The sequence below is a fragment of the Coturnix japonica genome, chromosome 1, assembly GCF_054131305.1.
Source record: "Coturnix japonica strain WE chromosome 1, WE-NBRP24, whole genome shotgun sequence".
In the NCBI taxonomy this organism is placed as follows: domain Eukaryota; kingdom Metazoa; phylum Chordata; class Aves; order Galliformes; family Phasianidae; genus Coturnix; species Coturnix japonica.
The window spans coordinates 109403079-109427087 of record NC_140663.1 but is presented as its reverse complement, the minus strand read 5'-3'; the positions used below and the strand labels follow the sequence as shown (position 1 = coordinate 109427087).

At 35.9% G+C, this 24009-nt stretch overlaps 1 protein-coding gene across 7 annotated transcripts in view; it reads left to right on the top strand.

Annotated features, from left to right (window-relative positions):
• Positions 1-24009, top strand: part of CNKSR2 (connector enhancer of kinase suppressor of Ras 2) — a 198711-nt gene that overhangs the window by 111823 nt on the left and 62879 nt on the right. For all 7 annotated transcript variants that reach the window (XM_015885366.3, XM_032440929.2, XM_015885347.3 and 4 more), the window contains 4 exons: positions 4211-4344; positions 6823-7034; positions 10491-10580; positions 11249-11463. In XM_015885366.3, coding sequence (XP_015740852.2) covers positions 4211-4344; positions 6823-7034; positions 10491-10580; positions 11249-11463 — 651 coding nt within the window. The remainder of the gene's footprint in view (positions 1-4210; positions 4345-6822; positions 7035-10490; positions 10581-11248; positions 11464-24009) is intronic.

Below are 24009 nucleotides of genomic sequence, written 5' to 3'. Positions count from 1 at the left end.
TATTTTAACAATAAAATCTGTTTACTGCTGCAAATACTGTGCAAAGATATTACCACTTAAAATATTGTGTTAGTTTTGCTTATGTTTTAAAAATTGTTTGCCTTTATATGGAGCAATGTTTCTCAAACTGCATACTGCAGCTACCAAGGAAGTTAATGTAAGATTCAGAGAGTTTCAAAAAGCATTAAGAAGAATTTTAGATGGTATATATTAATTATATTCATTGTTTTGAGAAAGCAACGCTAGCTCTTGGTACCAAGAAGGAAGGAGCGGGGTACAGCAGGACTGAGCTAACCAGAGTAGGATGTCTGTCAATTTGGTAAAGGATCAGTGATGACTAATAATTCTGAACAAGGGTAGTGCAACCAGAACATTTGAGAAACAGTACTCCAAAGTGTATTGAAACATGCATTTTGTGTTGATTGTTGGGAATAAACATTGATGTACAGCCTTATTTGGGATATTTTTGAGGATATTCCAGTTCTAATATGTTAGAATATTAGAATATGTTAACTTCTAAACTTTCATTTTCAGGTTGTTCCCATGGGTTAGGTATTTAAATCTGTGGTCCTGAAAACATTTAAGTGTTATTGCTGTTTCAGGATTCCCACTTACCTGGCCAGCCTGCCAAAAGCGACTGTAGCAGGAGCAAGTTCTAGTCTTTGGAAGAGAGTTGACTCAGTGATAACACTTATGTCCAAGGCATTTAAATCAGACATACTGGAATTAGAGTTCTCTTTGATTTTATGTTCAGTGTGCCTACATGGCATAATATAGTCCACTAAATGACTGCCTTTGACCAATAGGATGTATTCAATCTGATTTACTTGCAAATGCAAAGGTTGACTTAACCTGAATGATTGATGAGAACTGCAATGCAAAATGACTCAAGGGTGCACCTTGCCTGCACCCTGAAGTTTCTGTTTTCAAGAAAGAAGGCCTGAGACTTTTAATTCCATACAAAATGAAAGCTGAATTCCTAGATCCACAAGGTGGTAGTTACTGCAGTGTTCTCAGTGTATTGAGCTACTGACAGAAGAGCACATCTGAATGCTTTTACCACATTGCATTTATTTTAAAAGAATTCACAGATTTATCAGATTGTGTAATGGTAAATACAAAAAAAAAAAAAAAAAAGTAAAATTAAATAAAATAATAGTGATGGCCTGTTTTTAAATTTGCTTTCATAGAAACGATCAAAAGAGTTGAGTTTGACACTATGGCCTAGATACGTAAAAGACGAGACACTCTAGTATGTTTTGGAGTGATACTAGTAGATTATGCTTTCTCTTGTACTTCTTTTGGGAGCTTCTGGGCCCTGGGAATATTAACGTATATTGCAATGACATGAGGTACTGCAGTCATCAGATTTTCTACCGGCTACTCTGTGATTCTCACTCCTGAAAACATTCCAGTATTTAATATGGGAACAGTATGATGGAAACATTTTACCTTTAGAGCTCTTGTGTATATCTATTGTACAGTGAATATTATTTCTTTCTGGTAGCAATTGGTGTTCTAATCACCTCACCAAGCCAAAAGATGAGCCAAATTTTGCATTTCTCAGAAACATGCAAGTTCCATTTATTTACAGTCTCCCAGCAAACTGTTCTGGAGGGCAAGCTGACCAATATGGCTGGGCTGTGTGATGTTACATGGTAGAATATTCAGGCTTCAGTAGACTGTATTCCAGAAATGAAACACATCTAATTAGGATTTAAATAGCTAAGCCCAGGTAATTCTGGGGAGTTCTTTACCTGTGTCTTGTAGCCCTCCAGCAGCTGGTCAGAATGAGTGTGGGCTTATCAATCCATTGTAAGCCCAGATCACAGTTATACTTAGGCATGAATTTCCATGTGACAGAAAGCATAAATTCCTATTAATTGTTGCTGCCCCTATGGCCCTGTTTCCTCTTATCTGCCTACTCAGTTTAAAAGCAGTCTTCCTCTTCAGTGTGGTGAAGAGCAAATTCATTTACCTAGGTTATACTTCCCTCTCAGTGTTCCTGGCAGTATGAGCTATAAACAACAATGGCTTGGGCCTAACAAGTGCAAACATGATCCTGGTAACAAAATTCTCTTGGATTAGGAGAAAAACAGTTCTACAAGCCACTCAACAATCTGCAGTGTGTACTTATTATAATAATGCTAGGTATTGGAAAGGGAAAATAAAGGCATTGCTTTAGTAAGTGGTTCAAGAACATCTGTGTCTACAGTGTCACGGATGAAAAGTTAAACAATAATGTTTTTGTTCCTCTGTTTTGTTTTGTTTTGTTGGTTTTTTTCCTCCCTCCCCCAGTTTTGCCACCACCTTTAGTCTTAATTTTGTAGACTTCAGTCTTCTGCTTGTTTTTAGTGGTCATAAATTCTTCTACCTGTCTGGTTTTGTGTTTGTGTCTTTCTCCCTTTCTTCCTGTAAGTACTGGCTGTCTTTCATTGGTGTGGTTACAGAATATTCACATTAACTCTACTGAGCAACACAATAATTTAGCAGTATCATTGTTTATAGGAGACAGATTTCCACACTCAGCAATAGAATATTTGTTTCCATGTGTAGACATCATTCTAAAAGTAGATGTGATAAGTTTGAACAATACATTTTTAAATGTATTATATTATATTATATTATATAAATGTATTATATGTTCATTATATTTGAGATAAATCTATCACAGCTCTGTTGCAAAAAATAAAAAAAAACACTACAGAATCCAATTAAAGGATGCCTGGAGTTTCCTAAGGGGCATGAGTTCTTCTTAAAATACAGTTTGAAAAACAAACAAACAAACAAACGATTCAATGGAGAACGCTTGCTTGATGAGCATAAATTCCAAAGGGATCATTGCTATCTTGTGAAAGAACCATGTTTTGAAAAAGTTCGTGCTCTTGAGACTTTTTTTTTTGCAATATGGTTATCAAGGTTAATATCTAGAAAATATGAACTGGTAATTCTCTCAGCACTTTCTCAGTCTGTCATGCACTGTTCTTCATAGTGCTGGCAGAAGGAGCTCTCTACACACCCATTTGGTCAGTGCTCAGAGCTTCTCTGTCATAAATATAATATTTATGCAGTTACTAAGTTAAGGTATCATAGGTGTGGTGTGCACTGTGTCTTCCTAAAATCTTTTTCTTCAGAGACTTTGCTTCCAAAAAAATGCAAGAGAATGTACTCTTACAAAACAAAACTCAGTATTTCGTTAATATGAGATTTAAGTTTTAGGGTGCAAGCAGATAGTACTTTGCTTGCTTTTCCTTCTGTTCAGCTATAAGACAGCCAAGAAGCATAAGGCGGACATTATTAATTAGACTAGAGCAACCTATGTTTGCTTCTCATTTTGTTTTTCTATATTTGCATCTGTATAGAGTGCTAGCAAATCATGCTACAATTTCCAGTACTACAGTGATTTAATAAAGTCTTCAAATGGATGGTTATTATTTATCTAGTGCAGATAGTTAAGTTGAAAGAGAAAATCATGCTTAATTTGAGAAAGAGATAAAGATGTGATTAAGAGGAAGGATCATGTTTGGATGGGAAAGGTAGCTAGAATGCATTACTATTCTGTGAGGAATTTTTTGCTTTTGTTTTTGTTTTTTACCTGTGATTTACTTTGTGATGAGTTTACCCAGGAGACTGAATAATAATAATAATTCCCAGTTTATTCAGTATCATAGCACAGGTGCTCTTGAGGATGCTATACCTGACTTTATAGCACCTGCAGACATAAACTGAGCTTTTACAGCTAATTCTTAAGCTGTAGAACAGATGGGGGGAGATGGCATTCAATGTACTGCCTACTTATGAACATTTACTGCAAACACTAGGCTTTTTCTTTATAACATTAGTTAAATTAAGCAATTCACTGCATTCTATATGCTGTTTACTCATGAAGATTTCACTAGTGGCTCTACTAATTACTATTTTTATGAGCATTGGCAATAATCTTGCAGTGCAAAGGGGAAAAAAGTAAGATATGATCAGATGAGTCAATTTTATAAGCACAATACATGTCCATTCACAGATGCACATTCCTAAACAGAAGTGTTATTTTTTTCAGCCAGTTTAAAATCACATAAAAGATTAGAACTGCTATTTCTTTAACTTTCTAAGCTGTAGAGATTTTATTTTATTTGTTACTTTTGTTACTAATAAATAATATTTAAGGATAATCATGATTCTCTCTCTCTCTCTCTCTCTCTCTCTTTTGAACCAGCCTCTTATTCCCAGAAGTCCTACAAGCAGTGTTGCTACACCATCCAGCACTATCAGCACACCTACAAAAAGAGACAGCTCTGCACTCCAGGATCTCTATATACCACCTCCTCCAACAGAACCTTACATTCCCAGGTAAAAAATGTTCAAAACTCTGATTCAGTACTTTGTTTTCTCAAATGTGGAATAGTCTACTGCCTATTACAGTGTTGTCTTACTTCAAAAGAGAAAAATTATCCAAGCTCCCCATATATCTAACTGTGAAAAGAATTTGTCCCCTTGCCTAAGAGCTATGATGCAACAATGGAGGCTGTGCTAAAAAGCAAGAAACTTTGCAGCTTTGACAGTGAGAGCTCTGCTTTGTTCTGCTGTACTAATTTCCTTTTGGTACATATTTTATTAGTATAGGAGCAGTTCTCAGTCTTACATCTTAATGTGGGATTCATCGACCTACCTTCACACGTTCCTAAGTGATTCAGTATAATTTCATAATACACACAGATGCTGCTTTCCTAAAATACAGAGAGAATTACAGCTGTAACCATAGGGATGGCAGTAACCAGCCAGAAGCCTAAAGATGTATTTGCAAGGGACTAGCATTTTTAATGTATCAGACATGGAATGTCCAGTCAGTGTATTTTTTAATTACTTTTTGGTGTTCTTTAAGTTTACATTCTTACAGACATGGTAAGGGCAGCATGTCCTTTCTTGCATCTGAATTTCCTGTACCTGAGTTTCTGGTAGCTGAGGTTTTCTTAGGCACTGGTACCAGTAACTCTACTAGCCAGTTAATAAGATCTGTGACCTGATGCTGACAAGAATTTCCTGGGGACTGTCCAAGAGTGAGGTAGATGACAAATTAAATTGCCGTGTGGGGGGGAGAAATCATGATTCTGTGATTAATTCTTATTCTTCAGAGAGATGAATAAACTTTCCAGGGCAAAAAGTGACTTTCTACTTCATGATTTAGATGATGTGCTTTTCTTGAAGCCATAAGCTGAGTCTTCCTTCCTCATCTCTACTTTACATGCTGCCTATTCTGGTTTTATTTCTGGGGAGCTTAAAAAAAAAAAAAAAAACCAACAAAAAAAAAAAAATGGAGAAAGAAACCTCAACCAAAAAACCAAAACAGACTTTGGTTTCTCTTTGAATGTATGGTTATGTGGCAAAGACCTGTCACTCTTGCACCTGAAACTTTACTGTCCTGAAATACATAATGCCTTTGTACTGAAGAAGCTGATCATGTTTCCTACCTCAAAAATATTTCTGCTATTTGATAAGGAATAAATCCTGTTTCTTGAAGGATTTTTATTAGATATCCATAGTTCAGCAGTCTTTAAGTTCAACTCTAGAAACTGGTACCTCCAGAATGCATTTTGACTATTTATTAATAACATCTTAAATAATGCTTCTTAATGCACCAGTTTGATGCAATGGACCAATTCTGATGAAATATAACAATATATATTAATACAAGGTTCTTTAAGCTACACAGTTTTTATTTTGCCAGATAAATCCTAATGTAGTTATGTAATTTCACAAAGCTGCCACATACAGTACAGTGTTTCTGAATGATCTGTTTTGACATTTCATCAGGTTTTTTTGGTCTATGATTAACTATATTTAAGAATGTCTTTTTCAGGGGTATTATCAAAATGTTCAGAATCTGTCTCTCAGTTTGTTGTTGCTGTTCCAAGGGAAGCTTTAAAAGTGAAATGCCCACCTTTCATTCCTGGAATAGAATAAAAGATTTTATATTTTAGTGTAAATTGTAAAACCCCAAACCGTGCTGTCCTAGTGATGACACCCACAGATGCTACAGCTGCCAGCACAACCACACAAAAATAGCAGGACCCATCCTTCTCTTGTGATGGTTACTGACAACTGCAGGTAGCAAATTAGTGCTTGGTCATGTCTGTTGAATGCCTTTGGAAGATACATCAGTCTTCATTGCTTTACCTGCCACATTGTTTTACCACTGTCATAGACAGTGTCCTCCAACACTGCCACAATAATGAGCTTACAGTGCTGATTGGGCTGTGCCAGTCCTCCTCAGCAGCACCATCTCTACTATAGGAAAGCCTGGCAGAGTATGTAAAATGGCTGGAGAAGGTTTCTGTAGTTTCGGTGCCACGGCCTATTCAGGATGGCTCTTTCTTTTCTACCATGGCTGCCTGGCTGTGCTTTGTGAGGATACAAGGTTACAGGGCCACAAGAGAAGTATGGGTAGGCATTGTATTTTGGTCCAGAGGGGCAAAAGCTCTACAGTGAAGCCATGAGGCCACAGCTACTCTCTTAGCAGCCGCCCATGTATTTTGCTGTTCAGAAATTACTTTCTGATTAGCTAGTAATTTGTATGATTCTTTTTTAAAGAAATCATTAAGATACAGTTTGCAATGGGAGCAAATGAGCAAAGATGCATAAGATAACTAGTACATATCTACATATGTATATATAATATGAGATCCTGATTTTAGCTAGTTGTATGTATTTGCTGTGTGTGTGGCATACTGACATTTTCCCATTTTTAAATTAAATATTCACATTTTTAAAAATGAATATCTTATTTCTGTATATTTTAAAAAAAAAAAAAATCTATCTTATTTACTAAAGGGATGAAAAAGGAAATCTCCCATGTGATGACGTTGGCAGACATACAGTGGGAAAACCAGTTCATACAGGATCCGAATCTCCAAACTCATTTCTTGACCAGGAGTATCGAAAGCGTTTTAATGTTGTTGAGGAAGATGCAGTTTTATACTGCTATGAGTATGACAAAGGAAGAACAAGTGGTCCTGGAAGGAGGGAGAGTACACCAACATATGGTATGGCATTGATCTGACATGGATTATAACAGTTTGTTGATTTTAGGATTTTTCATACATCTGCTCTTTTATTTAAGCACAAAAATAATTCCACTGGCTATTGAATGTGCTATGAATTCTGTACAGCCTTAATTTAATTGCAACATAAATGCTTATTCTGTACAAGGATGTATGCATTACTATTATACGGGTGGCAAATCCAGGTTTGTATTGGTGATTTTTCTGAATCTATGTTCCACAATTTTATCAGCTTAATTTTCCAGATAACCTTTCAGTATCATTTTGTCAGAAGAACTGGCAGAAGCCCATGCTTTTATGCTAAACTCACAGTGCAAATTCATGCTCTCAGTATAAGTGTTGAAGTAGCCAAATGGGGATTGCTAGGTCACAGCCTGAATGAGCGATTGAGTACAAGGTGAGAAGGCATGGCTAACCAAAGGCACACAAGTGCAAGCAATGTACCTGGGCAACCAGGTCCATTCCTCCTCACTCTCATTTAAGGGTTAGCATCCAATGAAGCAGGACCTCTGTTCAGAAATTGCCCCTTCTGGGGACTTCACTGATCTTCAGAAAGGGTAAGCCACTTGTCCCTATATCATCTTCTGAACTATATCTTCACAAATACCTTTACAAGTGTGTTTGAATCCTGGTAGAAGGCAATATCATCACCTTCCCTTGCTCCCTGGCAGCAAAGGTTTAGGAATTCTCTATTAGAAAAAAATTAACAGAGTAATTTTAAAGATCAAAACTGTTTCACATGAATAAGGAGATGGCATATTGCTTTCATGCTGCGCTATGCTCTAAAGCTCTTTTTTTTTTCTCTGTTTCAGAAATGAAGTATGACTGATAGTATGCTTTTTTGTAATACTGTAACTCTTTATATGAGAAGTGATGACTTGCTATATATAGCAGTCCCTATTTTATAAGGCTGTGTGTTGTCCAAGAAAGAATTTTTTATGTAAATGCACATGTGTATTCATGGTACTTACATACCTTGGGTTTTGACTTATTTATCATGAGAAATATGAAACTATTTCTGATGAGAGTTTTGCTCCTCAAAACTTTGTTCTCTAGGTTATTTTCATTTGGAATCTATTGAACTCTGCCTTTACCTAATATCTTATTTGAGCTTTGGACTGGGAAAATTGATTTTCTGTTGCTATACAAGGAATTGTTCAATGGTAGAGTTGTTAGTATATGAAAGAAAATGAAAAGGAAATTTTGTTTTTATAAAAGTTATTTTGACAGCCCTGGTATTACCTCTACACATGTTTGAATGTTTATTCACCCCATTTGTTATTTCAGTTATTAAACTGAGCATAGGCTGCATCTTGGGGTTGTAATAGTAATCCTGACATTGTATCCCTTTGCAAAGATGATAGGCTTAATCTATGAGGAAGAATATATTTGGCACATCATGCAGACAAGCTCAAAAATCAGCTAGGAACTATGATACAATTTGAGCTTGAGCTGTGTAAAGCATCCTCAGGACTTTAAGCAGTGTGCTTGCACAAGGTTAAAGGATGTGTTTTCATAAAGTGCACTTGTTCCACACAACCACACAATCCTCCTGCAAAATCCTCAGTATCCTTTTGATTTTGAAGTGCTTTCAGATGGTTTTTAACCATGCCTATATTGTATGAAATAAATGCTAAGTGTTCAAAGTTGATATATTAATTTTATTACTCCTGTATTTCAGTTGGTGGATATAGTCAGTTCCATTAACAGAGATGTACTCCCTGTTCCAGATGTTAAATTTTAATACTAGTATTCTAGAGGGAAGAAGACACTTTGTTCAAGGACTGCTGAATCCATTATTTTATTACAGGATAGCTTTTGTAGCATATTTTCCTATTAGCTGAAAGGGTTATAAATACATGGATCAAAGACTACTGAATATCAGTCACTTTTTTAACACATTTCTTATACAGCATTTCACTTTTGATCTCACATCTTTAACAAATTCACTTCACAGAGCCCATTCTCACTTAAGTATACTATCTAAAAATGTTACCATTCCAGCATTAAATTTAGAAGTTTCCCACATGTCATTTGTTAACATCAGATTTGCAGCTAGGCATGACCTAAGGATTTCACAAAAATCTGGCAAAAAAAATCCTTCTGGCTTACAATAGCCTATTAACGAAGGTCAAACAGAGTTCAGAGAAATAGAGCAATAGTTGTTTTCAGTGTATACTCATCATTAATTATATTGTGGTATTAATTTTCTTAAATACTTTTCAGTGCTCCTTTGTGAGAGATTAACAGAGTACTCCATGTTTTTTCTTTGAGGAATCTATTGGCTTCGTTGACACTGTTAGCCAAGAAAGTTCTTTTTCATATTCTTACTGGCTTACAGCTGTTGTATAACTGCTGCTAGTTGGCCTTGAAATGCTTCAGCTTGCAACCCAACAATGAAATTTTCCTGTGTGCAGTCAACAAGCAAAACAGATTCAGGGGTTTCACATGGGCTAATGTGAAGGAGATACCAGAAGCAGCAGACAAATGAAGATGAAGTGTAAGGAAAGAAACAAGTTTAGTCATTGCAGTTTTGCTGCTAAATAGAAAAAGCACATAAGAGCAAAGGCTGATCTTGTTTATGAAAAACTTTTCAGTCTGTGAGATGGATGTTGTGCCATATGCCGTCCCACTTTACAAGTTAGATTTTTGCTTCAGCACGCTACCGAACTTGCTAAAAATATCGTAGTTCACTTTAAGTAACCCCACTAAGTTGCATTGTTCACTTTCACTGTATTTCCAGCTGTATTTGTGGAAATCTGAAGCAGAAATCATAGTTAACATCATTTAAAAAATCAGTTCTGCAGCTTCCAAATCAAAGCTTAAAAGATATTGTAGTCTTCAGTTTCTCTGATTCTTGCTGTCATCTGAAATCTAAATTTACATTCCAGTAGTAGTGTACCTTGCTCTCTGTGGAAGAAATGCTACAAAAGGAAACTGTATGTAGAGGTTTTCTGTTTCATTTATGTTAAATGACAGATGAATCTTTCAAACCTCCCAGCAAAAATGCTATTTGTAAAGGTGTTTTTAGTGATGTGGATGTGATTCACTTACCAACAATTCATTCTATATATGTTTTCTATCAGGGGGTTTCAGAATAATAAACAGATATTGTTCAATGAAAGGCAAACTAAGTAATTTCAGTGTGTTTCTCAGTCCCGGACATCAGTTTGATGAGGATTTTATAGGGCACTGTTTTTATTTTCTAAAGTTTAAAAAAAAATAAAAATAAAAAAAAATCCATTAAATACTTTTAACTGCATCTTGTCTGTTAAAGAAAGCTGGTCTTAATCTCTCATTCAGAGGCTATGCTGGATCCCCTTTCATAAGCAGTGCTGTAGAGTAGCGGCTTAACACTTAATTTCTTCTTTCTTTCAAGAATGTTACTTTAATATTGCCTTTTGATACATGAGCTCTTTTTTTTCCCTCCGTTTCTAGGGAAACTAAGGCCTATTTCCATGCCAGTAGAATATAACTGGGTGGGGGATTATGAAGATCCCAATAAAATCAAACGAGATAGTCGGAGAGGTAAGTGATCTGGACGTGTCTTGTACAAGGCACTATGGGTTTTATTGTTCTTCAAGCAATGCCACAGAAGGCTGTGAACACTAAATGTATACATGAATGTAAGAAAAGATCAGACGCGTTCTTGAAAGACATGTCTGAGTTTTCCTGAATTCACAACCATTGGTTCTACCTCGGCAGATCCCTCATATAAAAGCTAGTAGACAATGGGATAACATTCAAAGGTAAGTGTGGATAATAGAGTGAACAAGCTTGGGCTGAACATTCAAAGCAGGTTACTTGTAAATGTATGAGAACACAGTCAATTGTATTAATCTAGAATCTGTTTGTTTTTTGTTTTTTTTTTAAATTATACATACAATCATAAGTGTGCCACTGCTGATATTTGAAAGTTTCAAGACAACATCAGATTTATGTGACTCTTCGTATAAGTTTTCATTGTCATCAAAACTGGAAACCTGAAAGAATAACGAATTTTCCCTTCAAATCAAGACTCAATATTTCCTTGCTATATCTACCAAAGAAGCAAATAAGTTTTGCTAATGAAGAGGTCTTGAAGTCTTAAAATTAACAGCAGATCTTAGTAAGACTATTATATATTTTGAAAGGACGATTATGATACCTGAAAAAAAAATCATAATTATGCTTTGCATTACTTTTTTTTTCTACAGAAAATTCATTGCTACGCTACATGAGCAATGAGAAAATAGGCCAAGAAGACTACATGTTTCAAAGGAATAGCAAAAAGGATACTGGGAAAAAATCAAAAAAGAAAGGAGACAAGGGTAATAGTCCAAGTCATTATTCATTGTTGCCTAGTTTACAAATGGATTCATTGAGACAAGATGTCATTGGCACACCTGGACCAGAGACCACTTTGTACCATGTGAGTAAAAATAATATTAATGCAACCTTTTGCTCTATGCTTATTGTAAGAGACTGTCATGTTTTTGTAGTGGTGTTGAAGACATTTTTTGACTTGCACTAATTCCTGTTTTTCTGACTAAAACTTGTTTTAAAGCATTCTGTTTAGAATCTTGCTGTTACAAATGCAGGACACCTATAACTCTGTAACTAGAAGATCTTATGTTTGAAACGTAGTCTGGTATCTTTGTCTTGACTTATTTTGCTACTTATGGAAAAGGAGAGTCTGACTGAATATATTTTGACACAATATGCCACATTAGACAACAAAGTCACATTAGACAGCTCCTTCACTATAACTACTGGAAAGGCCTGTTAATGGCAGGAAAACCTGTCGGAGGTATTTGTTTTTCCACTGAGGTGGGGAAGGCCCTGTCGCATATTGATTACATGTCATGTGTGTAGCTGTTTTTAATACTGATAGAATAATAGATTTCAGTAACTTGAAGACAAATTTGAAAGGAAAGAGTTTCTTGAAGAGAAAGTAAAATGAAAATTCTAGTATCTTCCTAGTTTTCAAATGTGTCAAGAATATGTAGATTGTCAGTCACAACATATTTTAGATATGATGCTCAACCACATAAAAGCATTTACATTTTAGACCTGTCATCAACTGTCCTCTTTGCAATGTATGCCGTCTTTTCTATAAAGAACCTAATCAGTCCCTGAGACCTTGAAATCAAATATTTACAGAAGAAAATTGAAATGTTGTTTGTGTAAAAGAGGACATTCTATTCTGTAAAGAACAGTATGGCAAATTAGAAATACTTCTCATGTTTTGAGAGAATAGTCATCTCTTAATGGCATTTCTTTGTTAGTAAATGTTAGATTTCTTGCATACAAGACTAACTTTTTTAATGTCATCTTCAACCAGAAACTGACTGCCAACGTTCTCCATGCAGGCTGGACACTCATCTGCAGAATGCAATTTAACTGTTAACAACACAGTTTCCACCACCATCTGATAATCCTTTTTGTGGATTGTTACCATGATTGTGTATCAATGTAGTGCTATTAAATCTTCAGCTACTTTTTGCAAGTTTAGTGGGAATTCATTTACTTATAAAAATAAATAAAGGTAATTTGTTCTTTAGAATGCAAATTCTAATTGATCTGCTCACTGTTTTTGAAGTGGAATGCATGAAATAGGAGCAGTAATAGGAAGCTTGAGATACTGATTTCTCCATGGAAGAAATGGAAGGAGCCCTTCACAAAGCATTCAGAACCTTATAATGCCCTGTCACTGGAAACAGCCTGGCTGCCACCATAAATACAGTTCCCTGTTTATGATGGTGCCACCCAAGAATATGGACTTAGAAAATCCTAATCTAGTTTGCAGAAGGGGCTGCCTTTCTTTGCCACATATTTACACTCTGGCCTGAAATAAGGAAACATAAAAGAATTTGCTAACATCAGGTACCTGGTTTTCATAAAGACTTTGCATTATCTGGAAATGGGTGTCTCTGGATGAGCATGAGTTCAGTACAGGATGAATGGTGATAACTCCAGAAACTGAACTAACAAAAGTAAAATGTACTCTTCTTCATTTGTTTAGTTTGGCCAATAGAATTTCCTTCCGGGTAGCTGTAGATGAACATATCTCCTCAGGTCCAGAAATTAAAAAATACTTCACCATGTTCATTGAATTGCTACAATCTCTGGTTGTTCTTTATGTTAAAAGATTTCCTCTGTTAGCCTGTGTTCACATTTTGCATCCAACCTTAAATATCATTGTACCTTTGTCTGCTAGGCTTAAAGGTCTTTTGTTGCCAAGTTTTATCTCCTAGTGTAGAAACTGTCAGGTCACAATCAGATCCCTTTGTAGCCTAATTTTGCTTGAAGGGAATAGAGTGTCCATCTAGGGTTTGTCATCAGAGGATGAGTTTTCATACATGCTTTTCTCATTCTCATGATTTTTTCAGCTCCTCATTTTTCATCTCACAGTGTCCTAAATGTTCTTCCTAAAGTCTGTATGCATTAATAGGACATAAAATTCCAGGACTGAGCCATAAGAAAGTGATGTAAACTTTCTATTCCCATTCTTCACTTCTCTGTTTAAATAATTAAAGGTGTTTTTACTGATTTTAGCCATAGTCTTAGAATTGAATACTTTACTGCCTGATTTTGGTTTATTTGTTTTGTTTTGGTTTGGTTTTTTGTTTGTTTGGTTTTTTATGATGTCACTTTTTCAAATCACTTATTTGCAAGATTGGTATCCCCAATCCAATGAGTTATATCTTTTATTCTTTTTTCTTGTATGCTTGGCCGTGTTGAGACAAAGAAATTTTAGGCTCTCTTGCTGAATAATCTGTGCTTCTGGGGCAGTCCCAAATATAAAATGCCCGAGAGTAAGGGCTTGAATGTTCAGGTGGGTCCCTTGCGATTCCCCAGTCTGTAATGTGGAACAGTGAAGCTACAGCAGACTGGGATCTGCTGTGGAATGAAACTTCTGAAACATTTGATTTGAAATGATGCAAATTCTGTGTAAAATTAAAAACACACAGTAACTCTTTCTCTTTCTATCTTTTCTCTCTCTCTCTCTTTTTTTTTTTTTTTTTTTTTTTTTTCTGAATTTCCTGGAATGGTAACCATGCACAACTTCCTTTTGAGTTGTGTAGCCATTTAGGTATGCAGGTTGTTATTTTGTTTGTTTGTTTTACTGTGACTTCAACTCCTTGCTTCTACTGTTTTTATGTATGGCTCTGAAAAGAAAAATCTATGATTGAAAAGCTACCCATAACAGAATTGTTTTTGTTTTTGTCATGCAGACAAAGTGAAGGGAGGGGAAAAAATTACCATGGTGATTCTTTAGTGCATGGTTGTTGTTTATTAGCTGAAAATTGTTATCTGAAGGATGTTAGCTGATTCAAAGTGGGTTTCCTGTATTCTGAAGTGATCACAGCAATGTAGTAGTTTTCCATTTTCTTGACCATCAGTATACTACATTTGCATTAAATTACTGGTTTTAGGAATTCTGTTTATGACATAGGCCTGCTGTGATGATCAAAAACAGTGTAGTCAAAGGAGCATTTCAATAAGGGCCTTAAAAAATGAACTGCCTCTATCTCTATAGAGCTGTATAGAATTTAATTGATACTAACAGTATAAAAGAAAAAGAAAAAATAAAAAAGAAAAAAGAAAAAAGAAAAAAAAAAACAAAAAAAAAAAAAGAAACCAAACAATCAGTGTCTTATATCTGTGAAGTAATCACCTCTTGTATCTGCTTACAGAAGTTTTTACTTCTCATATAGATACTCCCTGCTCCACTTTGTTTTCTTTTGTTTTCCACTGCAGAAAACATTTCTAGCATACACTTATATGTAGCATTCTGTTTTTCTTCTTCAGTGCTACTAAAGAAATACTAACATGGAGTGTTAATGTTTTTATTAAGCCAAGGCAAACTGTTTGAGCTGCTGCTAATCTAGTGTGCAATCAGGTGTTCAGACTGATTTATTACTGTTGATACAAAACGGTGCAGTTAAAACTGTTTTGGACCTTTGGGGCATAAGAAATGAAAGCTCTGACATACGATTATAGTTTTTTTAAGTTCATTATATTGTTCTGTATAGGAATTTCCTTGGTACATTGTGCTTTGGTTTTGTTGCTGGAAAATAATGTGGTTATTTAGTAGGGGGATTATGTCATGAGTCAGAAGAAGTTCTGCGCCAAGTTAATAATAAAGCCCCTATCCAGATCCATACCCTTTTCTGTTAATCTAAGAATAATGCTGCTATAGAAAGAGAAAATTGCCACCTATAGCATGTAGCAAGGGATTATACAAGAAAAAACATCCTTGCCTACAAACTGTTTTCAAATGTACACCAGCAAACTTATTTTACTGCACTTTTCCCTTCACCATTCCTGCCTTCTATCCCCTTACCTTTTCTAACGTACGCTCACTTATTAACATAGGTATCTGGAATACCTAAAGGATTGCTTGTCACAGGAGAAACAACCAAAATGAGGTTTTTATCTTGTTGCTTTGCTGATAAACAGTTTATTTAAAATTGTTTAACCCAAGAATTACCTTAATTTATTGGTCACTTTAATTGTACTTGAAAGTAAATTTAGTTTATTAGCAAGAAGTACCCTTTGAGGATCACACATCAGTAACAAGTGATTCAGGACCAGATGCAGGGAAGAAATTAAGTATTTGTTCCATAGGCATTTTGCTGAAGGTATTTTTCAGGGTCATGTACACATGTACATGCATTACATTTAATGTCTCAGTTTTGCTCTAAATAAAAGACGAATAAAATGAAAGTCACTTTTTTTTCTTTTTTTTCCTACAAATTCAGTGAAGTTTGTGCATGTTTAACAAACCTACTTTCCTCCTCTTTAGCAATGTATAACTCCTCACTTGATCAGTGCACCTATCAGTGGCTTTTAACTCCAATAAATAATTTTAATAGTTTCTGTGATCAGCACCTACAGAGAGCCATGCACTCTCTACTTTCCCTGGGAGGACACGGAGGCAATGAGTCTGAGAGATTCAGTGAGGGTTGTAATTTCAGTCTTCTTGAGACTTCTCATGAGGTTCTCATATGTTTGTGCCAATTCAATCCTGTGTGTTTGCTCAGCAGATCTGGTGGGTCTGCATCTGCCTGAGCATGCAGAGTTATACTGGTATCAGCAGTAATCTCACTGAACCTCCTGTAAATGAAGAACATTTGTTTATGAGTCTGTTGGAAAAATAAGTTTTTAGCTGATGATGAGATAAATTGGAAACGAGGCAGTAACTTTTAAGAAAAATAAGTTGTTTTTTCTACTTGGGTAATACATGTTTCCAGATATTTCGTGCTTCCCACCCACCTACCCAGTGAAAAATACAGGAAAATGGTTTTTATACGTTCAATTCAAAATGTACGTATTTGAACGCTCTCAATAGAGAGAACAATTTAACCAGACTCCTTAATTTTGAAAACTTGAACAGTTATCTTTGTCTAAGCTGTTGTTTTTCACTTACTCCTCTTATTCTTCTCTGCAAAAAGCCTGAAAGGAAAGAAAAAGAAGGTACTTGAACATAAGGTGCATACATCTTTTATAAAAAATCTTAAATCCAGTAGGCTTGTATTCATGAAACCTTTTAATTGTAGTATAGAGAGTGCAGAATATATGCATGAGTTCTCTAATAAAAGCGTGCACAAGCTACCCATCAATTTGTTGCAGAAATCTTATGAATAGAAATGGTGTCTAATAAACACTATATAATGGAAGGCAGTTTACAAGAAAAATAAAAGAAGAAAGATATGAGCAGCTTGTTATAATTGTAAGCACGGCGGCATTTAAAAAATGATAGATGTTTGGTTTAGATACTTGGAAAAAAAAAAAAAAAGCACTTCGAGGAAGAAATTGAAAATTCAATTGCACAGATTTTAAGTAGGTGTCTGAAATCTAGGATGCCATTACACCATTACGACAGATGGAGTTGGTACACTTTCTCCTTTAAACATTATGTTGTCCAATTACAGCGGTGTTTAAAAATGAAGGATCTCTTTTTTCTTCTCCCTGGTTTCACATCATGTATAATCATAATATAGAACAGAAGTCCAGAAGTTGGTATCGTGGTCCAGTTTAACTAAAGAGCATAGTGAAAAATATATAAATATTTTAATATTTATATATTATATAATATATATAATATATTATATATTTATATATTTATATATAAATATATAAATAAATATATCCTTTTTTTTTTTTTTTGTAAGCATTCAAATTAACATTGCTTCTCCTACATGATTTTTTCACTTCCACTTAAATATTTTATTAATACAATACTGAAACTTGCAGAATGCCTATGGATAAACAGGCATCTATCATCATTAAAGGAAGCTTAAACTCCTTTAAAATAAGCTCACAAGAAATAATTGATTGAAAAAATGATGCTTGCTGATTTAAAGTTCATGAGCACTGGCAGTTGTATATTTCCAGCTAGAAAAAATTCCTCTGTCCAGAAACTAAATGATGTTTATAAAGAGTTCTTTAAATAGTTCACGATTGTGAAAAATTTCAGACTATCTACTATCTTAGAAAGGATTATAAAGCCCTGTTTCTTTGTTAGAAGTTCGCTTTTTGCAGTCTAAGTACAATTTTATATCCACCTGTTTCCATTGTAAAGGTAGGAAAACACAAACTTCAACTGGAAGTAGCAAATATAGTGTTAAAATTTCATGAGCAAAGAAAAGTTGTAAAACTGAAATATTTGTCACTGTGTCTAGACTTCTCAGAAATACTCTGTGAAGTTGTGCTTCAAGTAGATCTGCAGGCAGGCAGCACAGCAGGACAAGTCAATAGTCTGAACTGCTGGCATTTTCTGGTCTCTTTTTAAGTATTCAAATGTTGGTAATACATCTTCACCTCTGGTCAAAATCAAACAATGGGATATCCCTCTCTAAAGGTGACCAGAGCAGATACTACATTGACATTCTATTCTTCTGTATGTAATGCTGGTCCTATTTTACTTCATTTTCTGTAGCCTTATGAGGATGAAGGAAAGCATTTTGGCCTGTTCTACAGCTTCAAGTCCTTGTTAATTTTCTCATCAGTATGCATGGAACAAGGAAATAAATATGCGCCAATATCTAGATCCGTGTGTGTGGAATTGGAAGGTGCTCAACAATCTGCAGTAGAAACAGAATTGAGTAGGCTTATGAAGTAGAATCACCTTAAGTTCTTTTAAAAAGTTAAGAAGCAAAGGTGCTGGTAAAATTTTTCACATTGAGTAGAACACTCAATTTTTTCTCCAGCATCATAAGCATCTAGCTTGTATCCATTTCTCATGTCAGCTTCCTCTAGTATAGCTGAGCTATAGAAGAACTGTTATAGGAGACGACTGGAAAGAACTATAATTAAAAAATCACTAAGGGGAAAAAGGACAAGACAAAGAAACAGAATGGAAAATATAGCGTATACATGAAACTGGGGCTATTTAGTCTGGAGAAAAGGAGGCTGAGAGGAGACCTCATTGCTTTCTACAGCTTCCTGAAAGGAGATTGCAGCTAGGAGGGTATCGGTCACAAGGAAACAGTCTCAAATGAGGCAGAGAAGGTTTAGATTGGATATTAAGAAGAATTTCTTCACAATGAGGATGCTCATTGGAGGAATGCCCAAGGAAGTGATGGAGTAGCCATTCCTAGAGGAACTGAAGAGACATATAGATTCAGCAATAAGGAACATGTCTTAGTGCTGGGACCCAATAGGTTAGGTTGATTCTGTAATCTTGATTATCTTTTCCAAGCAAAACGATTCTGTGTTTAAGAAAAATAATAGTTATGTTGTTCATTGCAGAAGCCAGTATGAGCCTGCAAGCCACACAAGTAAAAATCTGTCCCAGCAGAGGTGACCCACTGTTTCACAGCTGCTTTGATGGCACTGTTGCTGAAATGCACCACCCTCCACCTTGCTGTGTTCACATCTACTGAATGGTCACCATCAACATTAAGCAAACTTCAGTGAATGTCAGTGGGTGCCATTTTATCCACTTGAAGGAATTCAGTGACAAACCTTTGCTTCATCTTCACTTCAGTGAAGTGTCAGCTGCCGTTTTGCCAGACTGACCCTCTGCTGCCGTCTGTCACACAGCTATGGAATGTAAAGGAATATTGGTAGGAACCTGTACTGCCATATCACCAATATCTGCCTCTGACCTTATAGACCAACATAATCAAGTAGGAAGCATTACATTCAGCTCTCATATTAAGCTCCATGATCAAATATAGAATTGTTGGTGCTCATAAGTAGAAGGTGGTAAAGTGGGTGAGTGATTGTCCAGTTGCTGTTATGCTAAGAAAAAACATTGGACAGAGGAAAGGAAAAGGAACAAAATTATTATTAGTCTGCCAGAAAGTGAAAGGCTTAATTCCTAGTGAATTTGCTACAAAATAAAAATAAGTATGTCAAAAAACAAAACAAAAACAACAACAAACAGCATAAAGTGCTTCAGAAGCTGTCTGCTCCAGTCTTCAGCTTAAAGCAGAACAGCTCTGATGTCAGACAAAGCTGTTTAGGGCCTTGACCAGTCAGGTCTTGAAAACCTGCAGAAATGCATGAACTTGTGGCCAGTCTGCTCTGTTACTTGACTGTGCACATGGTAAAAAAAGCTGGAAGTGAGTGGTAAAACAGAGGTTTCAGTAGTAACTTAAATCGTAACTTGCGCAGGTATAAGGCATTGTTTCTGTTGTAACGCTGCTGTTTAACTGAAATAATCTTGTAAAAGTCTTAGTAATCTCGTATTTGTTCTGACAGTTCTAGATTTTCACTAATTTGAACTCAAGAGAGGGGATGTACAATGCAGCTTCTATGTTAACTTCTGAATAAGTATACTGTTTGTGAAATAGTAATAGTTTATATCCTCAGAAGATTTTTAATTATTTTAAACATATGGAATGTTATTTGCATTCTTCCCAAGGAATATTATTCCTGTCAGTGGTGAGAGAATACTTCCATGTGTGCATTGCTTCTCTTTAAAAGAACTAGTTTGAAACTATGACTTTTCTCTTTCTTGGGGAACTGGTTGCTAAAGAGAAAATTAAAGGTATTGGATATGGGAGATTTTGCATCTATTTCTATTTTCCCTGTAATTTTTGGAAAAATCTAGAATTGCTATTGCAGCAAAGCATGGTGGAGATTGGTTTATGGGTCATCATGAAGCACAACTGGGCTCTTTTGTCGAAAATTTTCTACTTTAAATTTACTCTATTATCTTCTCTCACTTCTGACCATGAGGAAAAAAATGGCCTGTTATAATCTCTTTCTATGATGAAGCTGGGAAATTCTTCAAAAGTGAGAGTGCTGCTGAAAAGGTCATCTGGTCCAACTTTGCCAGTATAGATTTATCCCCTGCTGCATATGACATGATGCTTTGAAAGCATAATTTTACACTGTCAAGAGATGTAGATCTATAGACTAATAAATCCCCCAGCTCAGAACATTTCCTAATTTACTTTTATATCCCTGTTCTGTGGTTGTTGGGTTTTTTTTTGTTGTTTTGTTTTTTGTTTTTTTTCCCTGTTATCTATTTCATTTAATCGTTTCATGTTGCATCCTGCCTTTATTTCCTGATAGAGGACTTATGCCTTTGAAGGTATTAGCATTGTTTATACGCCACTAAGCTGTAGTTGGTACAATCACAATAGCACAGTTTAGAGATTTCTTCTAATGCAGAATAAGTGATTTAGTCCCTCAGTCACTCCCCTTTGATAAAGAAGAGATTAAGCATGGCAAATTATAGTAGAGAACCATTTGTTAGTCTTTGCACAGAGGGGACCCAGCATGAGTTATTACTGCAATATTGTGGGGAATGTCACATCTATGAGAAGAGAGATCTAGGTCCTGACTTCTCAACTGGCTTCTCTCCATGCTACTTTTTGTACAAGGGAAAGATTGGGATTATGAAAGCAGTGAATCAAGGACATTGACTGGCATGCATCATTAAATCTGACACTGTAAAAATCTGAATGTTGCTTGAAATAAGGGGGAGCAGATGCCCCTTTCAGAGGACGGTTTCATCAGAATGCTTTGACAAGCAATGCGATTGCTTCTGAACAACTGATTGTTCAAAGTGGTGGTTTTGCCTCAGCAGGAGTCTTTACCTCCCTCCTCTGCCCCACTTGCATAATGGCAGTCCCTATGGGCCTTGAGCTGACACACAAAGTGGGAAATTGTACGGTTATATCTGCAAGGAAAGTGGTTCTTTGCAGCAGCGTGGCTCCTGAACAAAAGCTATTTTATAAGGTGTTTCTGTTGTACTGGGAAGAATTGCCTGTTGCTTAGCACCTGATCTGTGAGTCAGCCAATCTGTCTGTTACTGCACCATGGAAGGAAAAAACCTTCATATTCTTCATATAGTAATACTGCTTTCTGTTCTCTTCTGAAGTATATCGTTTTGTTTTCAGATTAACCCTAGTGCAAAATATTTCTAAAACTATTGAATGCTGACTTTAAAATGAAGTGTAAAAACTATAGCCATCATAGAATTAAGGAGACCTAATATTCTTTCCTTGCTTCCTGAGATAATCTTTCATGTTATGTTTAGAGGAAATTTTACAAAAATTTCAGCAGTGTATCCTGGAATGAACTATTTCTTTTCCACCTTAATTCATAGATGCAATAGAAGTGTTGGGCGTGAATTTTAATGGAATGTGTAAGGACCAGTATACAAATACTCTTTCTCACATTTTCCCACATGGAAATGTGCACTCTACAGTAGATCCTATTACTGTCCAACTGTAACTATTACTATAGCCAAGACTGCAAGCTGTTCCTGGTATCGTGATGCAAAGAGACACAAAGGACTGCTTTCTGGAAATGTCATTTTAAACCTGAAGGGTACAAACACTGGGAAATAGCCAAGCCTTGGAAATGGATTTAACATGTTCTTAACAGTAATTTAATCAGTAGATAACATTTCTTCCTGATGACGAGTACAGATATTTCACTACTTAAAAAGAGCAAATTTGGCCTTGTGCATTTTCTCTTCTAAAGATGAGCAGTAAAATAATTTGGTGGCTGTCTTCTTCACCTTCTCTGATAAGACTGTTTCTTCCATGAATACCTGCTCCTAGGATCACAGAATGGCTTCGGTTGGAAGGGACTGTGAATATAATCTAGATCCAGCCCCCTTCCATGGGTAGGACTGCCAAAATCTAAATCAGGCTCTAGATTAGGCTGCCCAGTACCCCATCTAACCTGGCCCTGAGTGCATCCAAGTGTGAGGCACCCACAACTTCTCTGGGCAACCTGTGACAGTGCCTCACCACACTCTGAGTAAAGGATTTGCTCCTAATGTCTGACCTTAATCTCCCCTCTTTTAGTTTAAAGCCATTCCCCCCTTGTCCTACCTCTTGCTTATACACTTCTCTATTGTGGAAGGCCACAAGGAGTTTTCCCCAGAGTTTTCATTTCCTATTTCATCAAAATCTTTGCAACTTCATAGTCCCAGAAGAGTACAATTTTCTATTTTATTGATCTTTTGCCAAAAATGTAATATTTTTGAAAGTCAGAATAAGTTTTCTGTTTCTTTCTCTGGGAGAATATTATGCCTGAGTGCTAATAGGGAGTAAATTCTAAGAGTTTGTCTTTCTTGAAGCAATTCTTTTCTCATTCATTATAGAATGAATGTACCCCGCATCTTTCTCTGTCACACAGCAAGGCTGAGCACTGGGAAAGAGATCAGGCAGGGGGATGATCAGAAGTTCCACTGATGGCTCCTACAAAGGGAGCTGTGAATATACTCCTTTTCATAAGAAGTATCTATGTGTTGTAAGAGTAACAGAAGTTTGCTTGACTGGCTGATGTCTTCTGGAGGGGCAGTATAAGTAATCCACAAGGTTTCTGGGATGCATGCATAGTGAGCTCTTCTCACTGGTGCCTCATGGTTGAACACTGGAGAATGCTACCCAGGGAGTTTATGGAGTTTTTGTTTTTGGAGATAGTCAAAACACAACTGGAGATGTCCCTCAGCAACCTACTCTATATGGCTATGCTTTGAGTAACAGGAGAGGATCTCCAGAGGTGCCTTCCTGCCTCAGCCATTTTATGATTTTCTGACTGATCCATTCAGTGCAATAAGAGATGAATCTGGGAATAACTGTGGGGTAGAAATAAAAATAAAGGATTTGGTACTATTATTTAATGGTTGATAATTAAGTTTATTTTTCCTTCTTAAGTGAATGCACTTGAAATCTACGCTGTGATGGAACAACTGATGCATCACAGTCTTTTGCCATGAATGATTAAATGTAGTTTTTGAGCCCTTCCTTTCTCTCTTTTGACTGCAGTAGGACATGTACCAAAATTACATGTGTCAGAGTAGATGCAGAGAAGAAGAATGATCTCAGAATAAATTATTCTAAGAAACAGCACTTGTGTAATTGAACTTTTTATCTTCATTTGCTTCAGGCAGCAATGACTGTGCAGTCCTTGTTCTATTGGTAGTAAAGACAGTGGAGGAATATGAGTACTCTTATGTAAGTCTGTTATTGTCCAGAAGTTTTACTGCTTCCATATTTCAGTTAGAGTCCCATGGCTTAAAAACCAAAAGGAAAATCTTTCTGTGTAGAAACGCTATATGAAAACACTGTAAGAAAAAAAACAAACAAAAACAAAGAAAAAAAAAAACCACCTTTTTAGATTGCATAAGTTTTGCATGTATTGTGCTATCAACTTGGCATGAACTAGTGCAAAACATCCCTTCAATGTAACATTTGCCACCCTGTACCCCAATATTTTAAGAAAAAATTGACAGTTGGAGAAAGAATAAGAAATGCTGAAGAGAAAATCTGTTTGCTATCTCATTTCAGATAACCACAGTTTTGTCTAACATCTTCTTCTTGGATGAGGCATCTTTGATATTATCAGCCTTTGTAGACTATGTAATAAGGAAAGGACCCCATACAATGTAACCATATCAAGAGTGGCAGCTAGAAATTTGGCAGCTTCAGTGTCGATGGCTACATATTTTAGAGTAAAAAGTTCTCAGCATGTTCCTGTCAATATACAAATTCTG